Source organism: Trematomus bernacchii, unplaced genomic scaffold, assembly GCF_902827165.1.
Source record: "Trematomus bernacchii unplaced genomic scaffold, fTreBer1.1, whole genome shotgun sequence".
Classification (NCBI taxonomy): Eukaryota; Metazoa; Chordata; class Actinopteri; order Perciformes; family Nototheniidae; genus Trematomus; species Trematomus bernacchii.
Window position 1 is genome coordinate 498,708 of NW_022987698.1, and position 20,749 is coordinate 519,456.

The window sequence follows — 20,749 nt, forward strand, 5'->3', positions numbered from 1 at the left end:
ACAGTAAACACACCAACAGGCTGAAGGTAGTAAATACCAGTACAAGTTTCCCACTACTCTAATACTTCATACAGCAGAATAAATTATACCATGATAATATACACACATGCGGAACAGAAAAAGGAGTAAAGCAAAGCACAGATGTCAGAAAGCAACTAAACAGGTTAGGGGTCGAACAGACTGGAGGGGGGATAAGGACTCGTATGCTTTAAATATCCAAATGTTTATTGACGCAAGTGTTAGAAATGGGTTTGATACACTAAAGACGATTCTAAAATTCTTCCTTTTTAAAATATACACGAGTGAGGCGGAGCAGTTTGAGCTGCAGCCATTCAGTGCTGAGTCTTTGACTTCTTCTCCTGAAGTCTTATTGGTCCACAGATCCAATGAGACTCTATAGAGTTTCCCAGAGCAGAGAAGCCGTGTTCACCAGCTTCATCATCACCATCCTGGACCGAGTCTCGGGGTTCAGGAGTGTCAGATCCACGGTCCAGTCGAGGTTGATCTGCACTAATAATCAGTCTGTGAGATCCTCAAAATGCTTTGACACATGAAGATGGTTTCTCCGGCCATCTTTCAAATATACAACAGTCCTCCGTGGTCCTGTGTTAACTTTCACTTTCCATTGAGCTCAGTTTGATCCTCTTTGTACAATTTTAATTGGAACATTTTAATGGAATTGATATTTGACTAATTTATACAAATTCATTCCTACCTGGGCCCAAAAACAAGAACAAAGCTTTTGGTAAAAACTGGTAAACCGATTAAATACAGTTAAAAAAACAACAACGGAAAACAAGCCAGTTAAGGAAACTCAAATCAAACATTTACTTCCACAGATCCCTTGCTTACCTACCACTCAACATAGTTGTGTTTTAGTATAAAACATACTCTTTATAAACAAACGATACACAATCTGCTCGAGCTACTGTACAGTTTTCAGTTTTTAAAGGCGACTGAGGACCAAATCCTGTCTTGAGATAAGGTGGACAACACATCATCATCACACTGATGCCAGAGAAAATATCACACACATCTCAAAAGGGAACAGCTGGTCTTGGATAGTGTCAAAAGTCAACTATGAGTGCTACACAAATGTCTCATATCCACTATTCTTTAATTGTTTTCTTTTTTACATTTCAATGAGTAAGATTAGAGGGGGGCTCTGGTCCAAACCAGAGAGGAGGGCCAAACATTGCGGTTACCTGTGCCCTTTCGTTACTGACTTAATTAGATGATTTTTCCAGAGTGCATGTGAATGGCACAGCGTGTGAACTTTTTAATCTCACAACAGAGAGCGTTGGAATGTCGGCAGTTTGTTCGTGGAACGTTCCGGTGGAATGTTGAGAAGGAATGCTTGTTTAGTCTGAGAGCGGAAACCAGCCGAAGGTGCATTTACACAATTAGCTAATTACGCTGTAAACACAGAACTACTGGCTAGTCATTTGGAGGGTCACTGTGAATTAGCTTTGACATTATTTCTGTGTGATTTAATCTGCTTTACACTGTTAAAGTCACACAGGGTTCCCTGGCAGATGGGATTTGGAAGGAGGAGAGAAGGGGGGGGGGGGGGGGGGAATTGAGTTAGCCCTCCTTGGCAAGGTCCATATTTCTAAACAAAATACATTAATTTCCCCAATCCTGTTTTTGCAAACAATGCCCCCCCCTCCCCATGGACTGCAGCTAAGGATGGGATGGAGGTTAGAAGGGGAAAGCTATTGGCCGCCAAAACGCTGCTTTAATTCCCTGCAGAATCCATCCAGCCAGACTTCCCACAGAGTGGCCAAGTTCTTTAGGAATGTCAAGATGAATATGAAAGAGGGAAGGTCAAATCGCTCATGAACATTAGAGCTCAGGGAGCAGGCAGAGGAACTGCAGCTTGGAAAACAATCATCCTCTCTTTGTGTGACTGTGCCGGCACACAAAACATGCACACGCCACAGACACTTACTCCCAAATCATCTCAGTCATCCACACTGTGTTTTACACACCAACATCTAACAGAGAAAAGAGATACGAATGGAATCAAAGAACAACATAAATCACATTAACCATAATCATATAACAGCAACAATAATCTTAACAATATCAAAAAGGAACAAGAATAAGAGTCGTTCAAATGATATTGGCTTTGTTAACTACTATGAACAGCAAGGGCAAAGTACATGTTGTTGATGGCTCTAAATGTGTGCTGGACTGCAGCCCTGACAAACAGGAACCCGACCATCCTCGGGTGTTCAGGGGTCCTGTATGGGACCAAATCAAAACAGAGTATGGGGCTGGGGGAGGAGTACAAGGAGCAGGCAGAGATGCCCAAATATTTAGAAGAGAGGGTTCAGAGCCGCCTGGTGGTTGACAATGGTGTGAAAAGTTTACTTCCATTCCCCGGAGTGCATTGTCACACCCGCAAGCGTCAATTTGTCTGTGCTCTGATGTCATGGCCAGGCTGCGGAGCGAGCACCAAAGAGGCGAGCTGGAGTCCAGACTGGATGGAGCATGGAGGAGGGTGGCAGAGGGCGGAGGAGAGTGGCGCAGGTTGCGTCCCAGGGAGGGTTTAGTAGGCCTGTCCTGTCTCCACCTGCAGCAGTCCGAGCACGGCCGAGTGGTCTCCAAGTTTCATCCTCCTCTGGGTGGACAAGCTCACGTTCTTGGCCAGGTAGTCCACAGCAGCTGCACAGAAACAAAAAGAAAGGAAAATCACACGTCAAACAGGTGGTAGAATCCTGACATAAAGTCCTTTCACTCTCATTTCATTCCTCTGATTAAGGCTGAAATAAGTTGTGGCAGAAGGGAGTGAGTCAAACGAAAAACAATTCACAGAGAGAGAGTGAAAGATAAAAACCCCTCCCATGTCCCTTGTCTGAGGTTGGCACGCTGCTGGCACAGAGCATGTGCATCCTGGTAAAGTCTCCATGCTGTCACTCAGACGGGTCCCTGTGTGTGTTCTGTGTGCCAGTCTTCATTACTCTTGGCATCTCTGATTTCATGCCCTCCACACTCCACATGGCCGCTCATTTTCATCCTCAGACAGCAGCTCTCTCCTCTCTCCTCCATTCATTACCCATCTACTGTGCTCAATCACCATCTTAATTAACCTCACATCAGCTCACATCCGCACTGCCATCAGTTTCTGCTGGCTGACAAAACACTGGGGCGCACACACACACAACGTGACGGACTGGCACACACTCACATGCATTCACGCACCGCAACACAAACAACATCAAACAAGATGAACAATGCAGCACGTCACTACTAGAAGCTGCATATAAATACAAACAAATGTCGGATCGCCGGCTGGCTTGTTGGGGAAGTGTGCTTCATTTTAGCTCTTATGAATGGCTGTGACAGCATCAGTCAATTATGCTAATCTAATAAAGCAAACTCTTTCCTGCCCTGAGGGTGTGTGTGTGTGTGTGTGATGGAGAAGAGAGGGAGAGAGGTGGGCAAGAGGACACTGTGGCCCCTGAGGGTGTGCCGTTCTTTGAAGTGGCCCTTTCCTCTTTCCCATCCAAGTGGAGTGGGGTGTGACTAAGGCAACTCTCTAGGAGGATGGTGGTGGTGGTGGAGGAGGGGTTGGGGGGGTGGGGTGGTCTTTATCAAGAGCACGTGTCTGCCTCCACCAACAAGGGTGCAAAGGTCAGTAGGCTCTCTGGCCTGGGAGTTGGGCTTCTCTTCATAGAGGATGATATAGAGGAATGACTCATCTGGTCAAACAATCAACTAAAGCTAAAACCCAAACACAGACTATATAAATGTTGAAGAGGGGTGTACTTACTCTGGCCGTACTGGCTGTACTGGTAGCCTGCAGTAACGGGGTCCACGCTGTAGCTGGTGGCGCTGTAGGTGGGGGGGCAGTATGACTGGGAGGAAGCCAGGCTGTCCTTGATGCTGTCGGAGCGCTGGCTGCAGCTGCCAGAGATGGGGTTGGAGCTTTCCAGGCTGCCGTGCAGGGGGGAAATGGAAAAGTCGTGCTGGGACTGGGAGGATACAGCGCTGGGGTTACTCAGGATACTCATCACCTGGAGGGGGGGGAAGGGGAAACGGAGGATGTTAGACATTTGGAAAATTGAGGATCAAAGCATTGACAGAGTTGAGGGAAAGTACTTTTTTTCCTGCAAATGTAGTGCCATCCTAGTACTTCACGGTAAAGATGGCAATAGAAATATCCCATTTTCAACTTTGAAATAGGGAGAGGGAAAACTTCGCCATCTTTTTTTTTTTTTTTAAAGAGCAGGGGGAAGGATACAAGGAGGGTGATGAGGTTAAAAAATGAGAAAGGGAACAAGAGAGACTGTTCCCATTAGCTGGCGCTGCCAGTTAGTGTTCTGTTGTGGGACAGAAGGGTCCCAGGGTGATAATAGACCCACCATCCGTGCCAGACGGCCCCTGTCCTGGAGCCTGAGGCCCGAGCCCGAGCCTACAGCACAACAAGCACCAAGGGAGTCCCTAATCCCTCGCCCCTAGCCTACCCATCTCATGAATAGTAATGGAGTTGGAACTGGTAAATGATCCCCTCAGATCCCCACACAAAGTAGGCTGCACAAACCTTACTGAGGGGCCCGCTGAAACTGCAGGTTGAGGCTTGCTGAACATCACAGTGTGTGTATTATTCATAGCGTATAAGAGCTTCCAATTCAATATTCTAGATTAATGTAATAGCATGTGACATTCGTCAGAAGAAGGTCTCAAACATTTTTAAAATGGAAGAGATTACCTCGAGTGCTACCCTAGTCTGAAGCACAGCGGCCCAGAACACTGTGGAGAATTTTGTTTTCTTATGCTGCGAGTTTCTTTAAGTGAAAAAGGAAAGTAGAGTGTGTGTGTGAGAGCGGGTGGTAAAAAGAGAATTGTCCCACACATGCTTCCCTCCTATAGCAGAGAAGCCTTCCCTTCAACATCAGGTTCATGTTGAGTTTTGCTATGCTGCACTGGCCTTTGGCCCCTCTGCTGCTAAACCAATTAGCCCATCATGGAGGTGGTTACACAGGGGTGATACACTCGCAGACATATGTTTGCATGAATGCACACATGATCGGACTCATGTGTGCACACACATAGGCTGCAAACATGGAGGCTGTGCAAGCCAAACAGTCCACAAATGATGCACTAAGCCAGGAATATCCCACAGAGGGAAAATTAACCATATTCTGCAAATTAATCATATCTTCAGAAAAAGCCTCCCAGGAAATATGAAGCACTCGAAGCACATCAGAAACATTAAGGCTGGTTAGTCATTTCCACATGTTAATTCTATCAGTATGGAAACCCCCACCCCCCATCTCCTCCACATCTGCAGACAAAGCATGTGACATGTATCCATAAGAGGGAGATTCATGGCCCTCTTCGTGCTGGACACATGTGATGCTTCCTCCCATATGGAGCAGAGCTGCACACTCTGAGGATGAGAGGAGTATGTGTCCTGATGGTTTGTGATGGGGGGGATAGGGGGGGGGGGCTTATTAAGTGTCCTGAGAGACAGCTGCAGGGCATGAGTCCATTTTAGTCATTGGTTAATTAAAGCTTGATTACATCGCTTCCTTATTAAATAGAATAGCCAACAAATGGCTTGAATATTATTCATGCTCATAAAAGTTCTTCAAAAGAAAATTACTTCTTATCATTGACATTGTGGCAGTTTTGCTATTTTAGAGAATAAGGATGGGTCGGGCAATCTAAAGTCTAAGTGTTGTCATCTGTTAGGACCTCGCTATTCCCGTACAGTCTTAATGATTTGTGTTTTGCTAGAGGGGAGGATATAAGCTCGTAATAAGAGGTCAGTTTCTCAATAGCGTCACATCAGGTATAGGTTTAGTACTTTATGCCAGCGTCCAGTTTAATTGCATGGCTTTGCTACTTTGATGTCCTTATAAAGTTATCTCACTTTACATTCAGGGGTTGAATGATACTTAGTCACATGAGCTCTGCCACCGGATACCTTCATATGTTTCTGTTGCTTTGTAAAACAAAACTTTATGGATATTATAGTCTCTAAAAAATTAAAAAAGTGAAGCTGCTGGCAAACTCTTAGCTAGGAATTTACTCTCATAAGAATAAAATGATTTCTATTAGATTTCAACATGAACACAGCTTTATAGGCATTCATGTAATGTAGTTTTTGGATTGACCACGTTATTATCAATGCAATATTTGAAGTTTAAGTTTCACTGAATTGGATCTGCTGCACCAAGATGTCACTCAAGTGTAAAGTATACCGATCGGACACACACATGTGCATTAAACAAGACTGGAGTTTAAATACGTTTTAAAGGAAAAAAAACAAAAAACAGCCAGATTATATTTCCTACTCTTTACACTTTAGCTGAGAAGACTTACTCCCTGATTCTCTCTATCCCTCCTTCCCTCCCTCCCCTCTCCTCTCCCCCACCTCCCTCTCTTTCCTTGCATACAGCGTCCTCAGCAGCCCAGAGTTCGTTTGTTGTTTGACGTTGTGTGAGTGCTGGTTTGGGAGATAATGTGAGCCAGGACCTAGTTTAAAGGACAATGCTCCAGGGCGTTCCCTGCCTCTCTCACCCCCTCCTCTCGCCTTCTCCTTCTCCTTTTTTCTGCTCCCTCTCAACAGATAGATTACTTTATAAATAATAATAAAAAAGTAATTAATTCTCTCAACTTCTGAGCCCTCCAGCCTGTGGCGAAGTGAATGGGGGAGTGTAAATTGATACAATGTGCATCCTTTCAGATAAATAAATAGTGCACTTGAAACACAAAAAGAGGCCCTTTCATACCTCCCTAATTTCTTCAACAGCCAAATTACATTTTTTTTGTCTGCGTGAATGTTCGACGAGATGTTCTTTGTTGGATTTCTCTCCAGAATAAAACAATGTGACAGAGACAGAGCTAAGAGCGATACAAAAAATATATAAACAAAGCAAAGGGGTAAAAGTTAGCAACACTCTTATGTAAGTTATTTGTGTTTTTTCACTTTCGACAATTAAGTTGCAATATTTAAAAGCATGGCATTTATGATTTTATAATTAACAGAACAAACGTAATTTGCCTCAAGTTCTGTGACTAGGAAAAATGATTTTACAACAGATTTTTTTATCATTAAAGCCCCTAAAAAAACTCTCACATTGGAGCAAAACAACACAAATTCATAAATGTAAAGAGCGGAAACGGAGCAGGGAATATATGACAGCCTATAGAAAGAGGGCGAGGGGGCAAGGAGGGAAGAGAAGTGATACAGAGTGAGTGAGAGGAGAGTGGAGGCTTTGGGAAGTACAAAGACTCCTGTAGGACTGCGCTGGCCTGAGGGCTAGCCTGCCTGGAGAGCTGATAGGAGCCCCTCTGTTCCATTCCCAGCGCCAGCGCCAACACACCCCACTCCACAAATACTCTTAATCTGCACAAGACTGGATTAGTTCCTCTGTCACCGATAGCACCCTGTTCTGCCCAAATCAAATGCCCCCAAGATGTACCTTTAAGTTAGGCAGAGGTCACCGGGGCAGACAGGGGAAAATGAGCACTCCACATGTCTGTAAGTTATCTGAGCGGTGCAGAATAGCATCTTGCACCTTAGCAGATCTGCCGGGCTGATACTCGCTTCAGCAGAGAGTGATTAAAGATCCACAGTGATGACACTGAATTTCAGATCAATATTTGAAGGCCAGTCCTGAGGGTGTGATTACAGGAAGGGAATATAATGTTTATTCTGTGACCCAGGAGTCACACTGATCCAGTCTCTGACATTGAGAACAGACAAAATATTATACAGGAAAAAGAAAAAAAAAGATATATTTATAAAGTATAAACTAATACAAATCATAATACAAATAAAATAATAATAAAAGTAATAATACAAATAATAATAAAAAGACAAAATGTATATAAATATAATTGATAAGAAATATAAACATATATCAATAGATATTTTCTTTGATAGCTAAATAACATTTTAATTGCTGTCAAATCCTGATTAAAAAAAAATATGAATCATACATCTGATAACCTTAAACGGACCCAAACTGAAGGAGTAAATAACAAATTAAAATATCAGGGAGCCCTCCACCCCAAGTCAGCCGACTCCTGCTACCACAACGTCCCACCCTTCCCCCATCCCTCACATGAGAGGGCTGGCCCAGCGGGCAGTAAGGCCCCTCATCTGAGCAGACAAAATGACTATTTAAAAATAACAGTGATTGCATAAATTGAATTAAAGCGTTTTGGTCACGGTGGAGGTGGCGCAAGGGGTGGCGTGGGCCGCAGCAGACAGCCGGGATGGTGGCAGGCAGCAGATGACGGGCTCTGGCCTGCGTGCCACTGCGTTAATTGGCTGCGGCACATTAATAAAAACTGAAAAGTGTCTTCCACCAGCACCATAGGATGAAGAGACAGAAGCAGAATGAGAGGTAGAATAGGGAGGGGGTTGGTGCGAAGGAAGAGAAATGGGCCTTTGAAGAATATGGTGTGTATGTGGGGTGGGGGGTGGGGGGGGGGGGGGGGTGCTAATTGTGTTCAATTAATTGGCTGATTGGCACTGACAGAATCTGGGCACTGACAAGTCAGGCACAGATGAGGACGATTAGTGGGCACTGGAACAAGCTGTCACTCCTCACAACATGTTAGCCTTTCTGCGCCTGGCCGCGTCTCTTCTCCCTGTGAAGCTGTTCATGCATACATAGAAAGCTAAAACAAGTGGGAAAATTAATATTTATTTGAGCCCATAACTCCTCTTTCTGTCTTTGCAAATATCCATTAGGCTAAATCCTCTGCAGCCCACTTAAGTTCATGCTAGTTTAAGTGTTCAAGAAAGCACAGCTGTTCAAGCCGTAGGAAGGCTCGCCCACCCCCCCTCCCCTCCCCTCCTAAACATCCCACAGTATAAGCTATAAACTTGGCCCCGTGCTAACCAGAGGTTAATATGCCGTCTATTGGACTGCAATTGGAGAACGTGTGGGGAGCAATCCTCTATTCTCTGCTAGTGATATGCTTGAGTAACTATGGGATGGATTCAGCCACTGGGAACAAGAGAGGCCCCTTCAAGGCCTGCGCACACACACACATACGCACACACACACACACATGCACACACAGACACACACACACGCTCACACACACACACAGACTTCACATCTCCGCACCTTGCACCATCGCTTCTTCTAAATTAAACGGCAGATTTTCTGATTCCAGGAGAGTGGTTTCAGCGAGGCAGGGCCTGTGTGTGTGTGTGTGTGTGCATTGTGTGTGTAAGTTTGTGTGAGGGAGCAGATCCAAAAGGAAAGCGAGGCAGATCGAGGTAGTGTAGGAGAAAAAGGGGGGAGGAAGGAGGGAAGCAGGAGGGGTTGTTTGCTAAAAACAGCAGGGGCCAGGTCTAGTGAAAAATGTCAGGTCAAATTGTTCTTGACAGTGTTAATATCTGCACCTCATAGCCATAATTACATGTAAATAAATAGTGAAATAGCTCTCAGCTGGAGACTGAGAGGGGCGAGCTGCTGCATGAGACAACCAGCTGAGGACCCAAACGCCTCCCATATTCTCAGCGTATTGTCAGGAGAAAGAAAAGAGGGGATAGAAAAAGACATGTGCAATGAAGCATGCTGGCAATAGATACTCACATTTTGAGCATGCTTTTATTTTAATTTTAAAGGCTAAGCAAACTGTGATCAACTGTGCAAAGGGGTCACAATAACAACAAAGTCCTCAGGGAAGTCAGGGACTAAGAAGCCAATGAGGGACAAGAAGAAAGACAGAGGGAAGGAAAGACAAGATGAGAAAACGTGTGAGAGAGAGAAAGTCTGAGAGAGTATTAATCACAGCTATGCACCTGTCAGAGTGGCATCTGGAACTAAGAGGAACCACATGCAGCTGGACAACAACCCGAGACCTCCGGCTAGCAGGACAGGTTCACAGCGAACCTCCTCCTCCTTCCCCAGCCATCCCATAACCCCCTGCACCCTGAGCCTTGACCCCGGAGATAGGTCACCCAGCGTTCGCCCCGCACACACACTTCACCTGTCCAGCGACTGCATTTTATTATTAATATTATTATTGTCATTATTATTGTAATACGATACATGTCACCTTCAAATTGTATATGTATGAGGCTGGAAATCTTCACCGATAAGCATGTGACACAGTGCATGTCTGTGCGTAATAGGTATTTTAGATAGGATCGATGTCTGCGCCTATACTTTAATAAAGGCAGTACCACTCTCCACCTTATAGGCATTTCAACTGCGTGGGACACACAGCATGTGAATCAGTCTCAGTCATTTTCCTCCTTAAATCCCCATCTTCTAGGATTTACTGAAATTCATATTGGCTGCCTCTGCAAGATAAATGTAAATCACATTCCCTTATATTTGTTATTTATCAGGATGCAGCAGCACACTTTCAGCAGGAAATATCTCTCAGCCGCATACAAACACCCTTGCATTTAAATAGCATTTTTATTGTCCGCCATAGCCTTTCATCTGGGCGTAGGGAGAAGAGCTGCCTCTCCAGGGGAGAGAGTTGGAGCAAGAGAGGAAGGTGGGGAGAGAGAGGGAGCGAGAGCAAAGCACTATTGGCAAGGCATCATGGGATGACAAAAAGCCAAATGGAGGGAAGGAAGGTTGGTAGGTGAAAATAGATTATGAATGCATAAAGCTCCAACCAAAAATATTTTGGAATGGAAAAGAAGATAGCTTCACTTATGGGTGCTCGGGAGAGATGGAGTGAGCAACACATGGCTCAGGTATACAGAGTGCTACCAAACGAGGCCTACATGTAAAGCTGCAGCTAGAACCATGATGCCTTCAAGAGAAAGTGCCATAAAGCTCTGAGTTTATAATGAGAAAGAATAGTAGCAGTTATGTCATACTTCATAAAGCTACAGTCCATGCAGATATATGTCTTTGCAAGCTGCGTAAACAAACCAAGACCCATTAAGACACAGATGACGATGTTCCAACGCAACATGACGACGAGCACGGTGTATGCAGAGGCACATTTCTAGTGTCACAGATACTGAATATTTCCTCAGAGTTCAAAAGTGTTGCAAAACAACAGCAAACACTAATAATCTGTGCAGAAACAGTATAGCCAGTGGATATGATTTACAGTCCCTGGATTTTCTTGGCAGCTGCCAACAGCAGGTCTCTTTTTCTGAAAGCCTCTTACATCTTTTTTTATACTTGCCAAATTGAAACAGTATTTGTTTTAATGGGAGTTCTAATTAACCAGTATGTATTCCCCCTCTTGCTCTGCGAGTGGCTGAGCTATGAATGCAGGCTATGTGCTCATCCCCTTTGATTTGTTGTCAGAGGAGCCTGCCAGCTGACACAGTGCCCGGTGAGAGGCTTAATGCCCAAGTTTTAATAATGTGGGGGACTACATGAATCTCCCCCTCTCATTGGTATTCAGGTGCAGAATGTCTTGTTAGAAGTCAGGGAGGGAGGCGGAAGGAAGCCAGAGCTCCAGATTGTTCCGTATATTTTCCCCTCTCCATTTTTTTTTTTTGGCAACGACAGAGCTTGCTTCTTAAAAATAATTCATCCCGTTTTTAAAAGAAGCGTCTGCGCTAGCTAATGGAAGAGCAGCAGCACAGTTTGGAGTCTCCCCTGGCTTATCTCTCTCAGACAGTTGTGGGGAGTCGCTGGTGAGCATGGTGTCAGCGTGCGTGGTACGGTGCAGCGCCGCGCGGGCAGGCAGGCCTGGGGACACAGATCAAAGGGAGGCAGGGGTGAGAGCCGCTCTGCCTCTGATCCCGTGTACGTGTGTGTATGTGTGTGTGTGTTAAGGCCCGGCCCACTCACACAGCCCAAAGGCCCTCCTCAGATACACACATACACATCCTTGTCATTCCAAAACACACAACACTTTCATAAAACTGCAAAACAGAAAAAAAGTTCCTCACAAAACTTTGCAAACTTCCTTCATCAAAACAGAAATAACATCTCTATCAGTCACACCTTTGACTTCCCACTCTATATCAAGTCTCCCTATCATTTTGAATAACCCGTGAACACCATCAACAGTGCATCTCCAACTCTGCAATATAAATGCTTTTTGTTCTTATTATCCGCTGATGTCGTTATTTCTGGAAATTTCTCAGAGGAGTGAAACCCAAGCTCTGCCACTGAGATCCTTTTGCAGGGTCTCCAGTCAGTGCAGTTGTTTTCTTTCCTCTCCCAGCAGGTGTCCCTGTCATGCAATAATGAGGAATTCAGCCAAAATGTCTCCCCACAAATGCAATGCCCATGAAAACTACTTCAAAGAATCATTTGAAAAGTATCTAAAGGCTCTTTAGAGTATGATATTACCAGGGTTTGTACAAAAATATTCAATATTCTTACGACTTTGTGTTGGCTGTCAAAGCGTGCCCTCTTCAGTTATAGAAGGGATGCTTTACTTGTGTATGCAAAATTCAAATGTATAGCATCATGATAGCCATTTATAAGGCCAAGACAAAGGGCTTTTGCAAATGCTTTAACAGGAAAAATATCCCAATGAAAAAGCATGCGTGAGCTTGAATCTTCAGGTAAAGATGGATAAAAGAAAAACTGGAATGCCTGTCCTCTGTGCCCTTGCCTTTCCTTCTTTCCACACCTGCTGTGCCGCTAAATGAAACAAGACCAACAACAAAACACACTTCGGGTGTTTTCATACCTTTTGCCCAGCCATGCACAGCTTCACTCTCATCACCCCTAATACACTGCCTTCTTCAACCAGCAAAACACGTTGTACATCCCACAATGACAGCAACCAGTTTGAGTGCGGATGGCTTTTCCACCGCCTGTAATGGGAAAATGTGTGCTGTCGGGATAGGTTATGGGATTGGGATGGACGCGAACCCCTGTCGGGACTGCTGAACGCTGCAGGATTCCATTACAGACTTGGCACCTCGCCGCTGCAGCCCATTTACTGGGAATCAGAGAATTTTTGTCAATCTTTACAGCAACTGCTAGGCCATCGATGCCAGACACTTGAAGAAATAGCTTGCACATACCGATGCACAAGCATATCTCCTGCAAACAGATGCTCTCTGTAACTTACAATATCAAATTCTCATTTCCATCTCGATAGAGAGTCTCTTTGTGTTGCTCTTTTTCCATTACAGGGAAGGGAAAAAAGGGAAAGACTTGCTGTAAATCATGGGAAAATAAACTTTAAGTTTTCCAATGATGAAACAGATTTGCTATTTGATTGAAATGTGTTCATTGGAACATATTTGAATAAGGTCTGACATGGAAAAGGTATACTGAGTATTTATTGTGTGAGTTTGTGTTGCAGGTTTTCTGTGTATATCTGTATGTTTGTGAAGAGAGAGAGAGAGAGAGAGAGAGAGAGAGAGAGAGAGAGAGAGAGAGAGAGAGAGAGAGAGAGAGAGAGGTGGGAGCTGCCCAGCCCAGCAGGACGCTGCCCCACAGAGTGAACTCTGATTCTGCTGTCAGTGGGAACATTCATCTCCATGCTGAGAGACTGATAGGAATGCCACACGGCATTCTGCATGCATTCAATACGTTTCAATTCTGTGCAGTGAAAACATGGGGTGACACACCAAAAACATCTACACTACATGTCATGCCCCTCTGAAGAAAATATAGAAGAAATCCACAATTTCTGTTCTGAAAAAATTACTTAATTAAAAAACAAATGTTTCATGTTTATTTTTATTTTAATTGAACCCTCTTGATAGAATAATTGAAAAGTGAAAATCCATGCTGTACAGTTGCCCAAAGGCTCCTGTCCTAATCCTCACTAGGACAGGAAATGTTTAATATCCCAACACATTCTTGAATGCCTGTGAAGAGAGGGAGAGAAAGCGACAGTGTGCCCCATGCCAGTATTAGAGAGAGCCATTAATGAAAAAAAAAAAATCGGCTCCATGTTCCTGGTGTTTTTCTGCAGGTTTGCAGTGAGAGCATTAGCAGTTAAAGCCCCTGTGCCACGATTAACAATCAAACACGCTGTGAGCCTCTATGTTATCCTCCGTCGCTCCAGCAGGAGAGAAAATCTCTTTTTTGTCACAAAATCCTTAATTCTTTCTTCTCTGAAGAAAGAGGGTAATACCAAGAATGTTTCCAATCTGCTTTGAGAAATATTTGAAGAAAAAAAAAAAAAACTCCCAATAAAACATGTGTGAACGACGGGGTAATTGTGGACAAATGCAGCATTGAAATTCATTTTCAACTCTTTACACACCATTTCAATCTTATTTTCTGCCTGTTAACCACATCGTGTTGGTGAGGGTGGGCAAGACTGGCCAGCATTGATGGGTAATTGTGTATAATTCACTCCGTACACACGATTTGCATCAATACAAATCATTTCTCATTCTGAGCTACTTAAAGCTCAACCCTTACCATAGTCGCATTTAAACGCTCATTAATGGAGGTGTCCAAAGAGGTTAACATGTGAAATCCTGCGCTTTTCACATGAGCCGGCAGACAAATGTGCACGCACTGTGTCACACGTTAAGATGGCACAGAGGAGAATGGGTAATGTACATATTTGAGGGATTTAAACTGCAATTAGGAAACCCAGAAACCTAAGTAGCCTGGGTAATGTTCTCTTTTATCATGACAGGAGTGCACAGGAGCACGTGAAGTGGCCAGCAGGATAAACCTACTAGAAAACCTCACACGTAGAGGAAGCCTCTGTCAATCTGTGCATAAAGCTGCCTGGAAATCATGCAGTAAAGTAATGGAGAAAATCTCTACATAGCAGAGAGTCTTCCAGCAGCAGACAATTACGTGAAGAAGATTATGGGTCTACATTTATAAGCTTTAGCTAATTATTTCATCTGCATGTGTTCTCAGTGCGCTGCGCGAGGATTTAGACGTCCCAGGAAAGTCGAAACCGCTGTTTGGAGCAGCTTGAGTACTTGCGGTACTATCAAGATGAATTTTAATTTGTTGATGTTAATCCAATTGTTTTACAAATGTAGCAATTTAGAGTAGCTGAAATAAATCCAGGGCTTTGGAAGGCGAACATAAAAGCCCACACTGGCAGTTATTTTCCTGAACATGCTGTTTCTGAATTTTAATTTCAGTCAAATACAATTACATATTCTGAACAGTGAGAGGAGGAGTGAGGGAGTTATGGGCTGATAATGGTGAACATGAGGTAACTTTTTATATATGGAGGTAAAACTTGTTGGACTGACCTGTGGGGAGAGCCCGTTGCCCACAGAGTTCATGTGGTTGCTGGAGGCTGAAGGGCTCATGAAAGTATCGGAGTAGCTGGAGAAGCTGTGGCGATTGGACGAGAGACCATAAGCAGAGCTGCTGTCGGCACCCAGGCCTCCCTGGTGCATGGAAGATGGAGGCAGGGGCTGGGGTCTGTGCAAAGTACCGTCTGACACCAAGAGAAACATAAACATGTAAGAGAGAATCGAGGGAAACACACACTTAAAATTCTGAGTTGAATCCTAAAACGGCGGCCTCAAAGTCATAAGTCATACATTAACTGTACTTTTTGCAAATTAATAACGTTAGAAAAGATGTTAGTGGCACATGCCTATATGTCTTCTGTCTCTTTGCATAAAAAAATATGGCAAATGACAGAAGTGACCTGACCTTGTTATGGACAGTAAAATAAGTGAAGGTCAGTTTCCGTTCCACTGTGACAAAGATGGAATTGTAAACATAACTACTTGCTGCATGGTTCTTATATGCTGCACATGTTTCATATAATCTATAATTGTATTAACATGAATATGAAATACAGATGGCATACCACAAATAAATAGGACTAATGTAATCTTTACTTAAATTAGATTTAACTCAAAAGTACAGTATGTTTTCGGATGGAAATATTATCCGTTAGTCTTACCCTGTGATAGCGTGGTCCCGGGGTAGCCGGACTCTTGTAGCTGGTATGTGGGTAAATTTGGCATCCCTGTGGGGGGGAATCCTCCAGGAAGCAGGTGGTTGAAAGCCGCTAGCTGGTTGGCCCCGGCCTGTTTGCGCCACCGAGCTCGCCTGTTGCTAAACCAAACCTGAGAAGAGAAACACATACACAACTTAAAATCAAAGCACACTTCAAACCTTTTTTTCAACTACTTTAGCTTTGACAGTTGAGCTTTTGCAGGTTTGTAGTTGTTTTGGTTTTATTCTTCATTCACTTATACTGTATTTGTGTTTGTGCTGTGAGAATTTGACTGCAGTAGACCCTCAGTAGCGTCTGCTAGTTCCTGACACCTGTGATTAATCTTCCAGTTAGTATGAGTGCCGTTGCTGGTGGTGGTGGAGCGAGTCCCTGTGGGAGCGTCCATAGAGGCTCAGTGGTCCGTCCCTGTTGTTCTTAAGTGGCTGAAGCTGTGATCTGTGTAAACAGGCTGCCCTAAGCCCACTTCAGAGGGGAGAAGTCATTTAAAGGTCAGAGGTAGGCCACTACCCTCCATATCACACACCTCAAGCATGTTTGTGAAGCTATTGGATGCTTGAAGAGAGGCCATCACTTCTCCAGAGACACAGAAAAACAGCCCATCCGCTGCCGTGCTGTTTCAGTGTGGTTGTTTTTAAAGCTTTAAAGTCAGTTTAAAGAGTAAGAAAATGTATTTAACTTTAGAGTCAAGACAGAGAGTTCCAAGGCTGCAAATAGCTAAATGTTCACAAAATGAACAGGACCAAAGCGCAGACACACACAATGTCAATCCCCTGAATGAAAAGGGGAACAAAATAGGACGCTTTTGAACCACAAAGATTTACACATTTTAAAAAGGCTTCTGCTTCAACAAAACATGAATATAATCAGGCCCTTTTGAAAAGAGCCAGCAACCTGTTCCATTTAACCAAGACAAGGCCCGGGCTTCACTGTGTGCTAAGGGTTGAAGGACATTGATCTATGCCTCGCACAGGCAATTCATCAGAGTTTAATACACTGTCAGCGCAGTTCATCTACTGTTGTGTTTCAAACGGCCCAAGCTATTGTGAGAGCACATGAAAGAGGGGGACAAAAGCCCCTCCATACGCCACGGAGAACAGTGGACACAAAGAGGGGGCGTCCCTTTTAAACAGGTCTTAAAGAGGGACACTTTCAAGGGGACTTACACAGCGACATACTCACTGCTTCTCGGGGACTGCCTCTTTTTGTACACACAAACATACATATAAACTCTTATAGGCCTACAAGGGATCTCAGCCCAATGGAGATCTTAATTTGAATGTGGTTCTTTTCCCACACTGTCGAAACCTCTGCAAAGACCAGGTGGGTTTTTTGTGCTAAAGATTGGTTTAGTCTTGACCAAGAAAAGAAATGGGATGCAACAGGCGATGACTCTCTGGGGCAAACCTCAAACAACGCAACTGGAAAACCAACAGGAAATCTTTATCGCAAGCCTGATTGCTCCTAAAGACCCCGTTTGAATCCTTCAATCAGCGATTCCAAAACAAATGTGGAGAGTGGCTCCAGTGAAATTTCTGCTATTGGGATGTAGTGGAGCGTGATCCAAGGTCTGAACTAAGCTCCTACTGCGCCAGACAAACAGCTGCCTGCCTGGGGGAGGGGGGCACGGGTACACCCCTTTCTTCCACACACTCCCCTTCACCCCACCCCGCAGTGCCACTTCACCTCCGACCTCATCCACTCACCCCACCCCTCTTTTATGTTCACTTTAACTTCCTTCCCCCGTTGTCATCCAAGCTTAGGAAGGAGGTGTTCCATCATGGCATGACACAAAACACTTAAACGTTGAAGTCCTCTTCTTTTAACACTTTCCTGTCCTCACTGATGCATTTCAGTTTTCTGCTAATGTTTCCAGTTCTTATGTAGATTAATTTGCAGATGCATCACCTCAATGCTAGATATATCCTTTCATTTAAAATGTAAATTACTTTGCAAATTAGTAGACTTTAAACAATTCTTTGTCAGTCTTTTAAGAGCCTCAGTTCAACGTTAACTACCTAAATTACCAAACAGTCTGCGGCTTTGTTGAGTTAGTTAGCACAAAAGCAGAGTGTGTGCCTCCACTGCTGCTGACTGAGTGGACAATTGGCTGTCTCCCGGCACAGACTGGGATAAACATGTGCACAAGTGGCGATGCACATGCACACAATTTCCCATACGCTATCACACACATGCATACATAACATACACACATCGGCTCTCACATAGACTAACACACAGCCTGAAGCTGAGGATTTGAGCCTGCGCTCTGGAACCTGATCACAAAGTCACCTTGGACCACAGATTCTCCTCTGCTCTCCCCAATCCGGTTTAATTCTCTGCAGTACAGAGAGCTGCAGCGCTCCTCCATGTCTCCCATACCTACAAGTGTGAATTCATGTGGCTCACTTCTGTTTTCTTTTCACGGACTAAAAGGTTTCTCTGCATGCAGTGCACTTGGATGAGTCTGCACTGCATCTCTTTTGGGGAAGGTTTTGGGAGGAAGAGAGGATGGAAGAGCAGTAACCCATCTTACAGAAGTCAGTCTTAGCCCTGCTTGGGAAACAATAGAAGAAGACTTTGAGAAAGACATATTTGGAGGAGGGTGAAGGTTGTTTTAGTTCTGGAAGAGGGTCTATTTGCAAACCTCAAACCTACAATCGGATAACACACATTCACAGTTTGAGTCTTCATTTCGGTGGCTTGCATCGCTTCATTGCATTTAATCTTTAGCCGATCAAGTGGAATTTTGCATTTTCTTATCGCTTATCTGTGATAATACGCACTCGCAAACATTGTGGATGTGTGACACTACCCTGCACTGCAGTAAAAATCTCTCTCTGTTGTTTCTCTTAAATAGGATCACTCATATTTCAGAATTCCCCGTTCAGACAATCCTCCATGAATTATTTTGTCACTGAATGTGTGACGCCTTTCAGGAGCCAATTTGCAACATTCGGTAGATGAATACCAAGAGCCGAGATAATGACAAAACAAAATGTGCTGCTGACTTCATATCCACAACAACACCGAGGGGTGATGCAACCAGCCTCAACATACAAATCCTCTTCTGTCTCATACCACGCAATACACCCCCCGTCCTCCCTCCTTCCCCTCTTCTTTCCCCTCTCTCTCTCTCTCTCTCTCTCTCTCTCTCTGATTCCCTCCCTGCTTGCCTTCCAGACTGGCACTATGCTAATTAAAGTAGCTAGGAGTGTGAATTTGAGAGGAGAGTGGGATTAGCTTGATAAGTATCAGGAGTACAGAAGCACTGTACCAAAGTCATTTAAATTCTAATAATAAGAAACTGTTAGAACATTCACACTGATGCATTGCAACAATTTCTCCCCTACAATCTACACAAATCCTATTTATTCCTTTATGAAACATAAACCCATACTGGCGGGAATACAGTTGCCTGTTGGGTTTGGTTGTCACCACTCAGCTCCATTGTGATGTTCTCTCTTGCCGCTGGTACTTGACTGATATTATAACAATCAGGAAACTGTGTAGTACCTCCTGATACCTCCCAATGGGATTATATTTCCACTAGCTGTGTTGAAAACGGGTTTGAAAGCATCCGCATGAATTTGAATTTGCCTGTACTGGTCCGTCACATAAAGCTATGAAGACCAGCACAAAGTCTCCATATAGCTCCTCTCTCAGTGCTCATTCCATTGCATCAACAGGCCAGCACAAGCCACAGATAAAGAGAGAAACTTTTACCAAATTGATTTGCACGCTTCGTAAAAAGCAATGCTTATACCTTATTAGATTCCACTAAGTATAATAGCTACATGCAGAATGTTTATTGGCAATGAAAGAGGATCTATGTGACAGATTCAGTAAAGCAAGCCGGAGGCAGCATGCTGAGATGAGGAGCCTCAGCCGCGACTCAGGAGTCACTCTTTTAGAAAACTTCAGACTAAATAGAGGAGATTGTAATTTGCTTCATCTGTGAACGCTGATTTACAGCGGCCCGCAGCCTATTGCCTGCACCCCCTCCCCTCAGCTACCCCCACCAGGTCCACTTTGCTGAGGGACACAAGTGATGCCCTTTCTCTAATAGCTCACTGAATGGCTCTGCTGCCTGCTCCTGTTAGAACTGAGGGGTTATCAGATGGAAAGTGGCAGCACACACTGCATCAGCGGAGCACATTCTGAAGGTAGACTTGGCAGGATCCCTTCCCACTGAGACGGCCTGGAACTAATTGCAGAGAGATACGGATCATATCCCACAATTTGTCAGTTGGGGTGATAAAACCATCGCAGGGCTCATGGTGGTGAAGGAGTGCTGGTAGCTCTGCTGAAAGGGGCAGCGGGGCTGATAAAGATGGATGGTGAAAGGTTCTTAAAATGGCAGGCGAGGGCAAACACAAGCGAGTCAGCTCTGTTTATGAGTTTAGGTTGTGAGTCAGCGCTAAGCCAAACTCTCATCACTTCCATAAGAAACTAGCAGTTTAATTTATAACACGGCTTCGGGCTCAGGCGTTTGAATGCCGGGTGCAGCAGTGTTTGCATGCACCTCATAAGTTCAGTTTAACTCTGAACCCAGCCTGGAAAACTGCACACATTAACACTATGTTTAATGACAAATGGGAAGCAGTGGACCATGACCTCAGACACAAATTTGAGTTAAAATATGAGTCTGAAGGATCATCGACACCCCCCCCCTGCTTATACTTTCTCTCGCCCCAAACACCAGTTGGTCTGCGACCGACATCTGGAAGATGCGTCATTGCAGATGTGCTGCAGAAGCTTTGCTCTCGGGCCAAAGGGTCTCCTCTCTCCTGCGTGGTGATGGACACCTTTGTGAAAGCCCAGCTGGTGGACATTTCCAGAACGATGTGTTGCAAACCATCAAATTCAAATTAAACACATTTCTTCAAGATTTAATTTATCTTGATTATTTATTTAT

General features: G+C 44.3%; 1 protein-coding gene across 1 annotated transcript in view; it reads right to left on the reverse strand.

The window, feature by feature from the left end:
* Positions 1 to 1,668: 1,668 nt before the first annotated feature.
* The window catches only part of pax7a (paired box 7a), a 41,429-nt gene continuing 22,348 nt past the window's right edge, over positions 1,669 to 20,749 (reverse strand). The window contains exons 6-9 of the mRNA XM_034138551.1: positions 15,778 to 15,943; positions 15,110 to 15,300; positions 3,779 to 4,022; positions 1,669 to 2,670 (exon numbers count right to left, since the gene is read on the reverse strand). Of these exons, the coding sequence (XP_033994442.1) occupies positions 2,555 to 2,670; positions 3,779 to 4,022; positions 15,110 to 15,300; positions 15,778 to 15,943 (717 nt within the window). The 3' untranslated portion in view covers positions 1,669 to 2,554. The remainder of the gene's footprint in view (positions 2,671 to 3,778; positions 4,023 to 15,109; positions 15,301 to 15,777; positions 15,944 to 20,749) is intronic.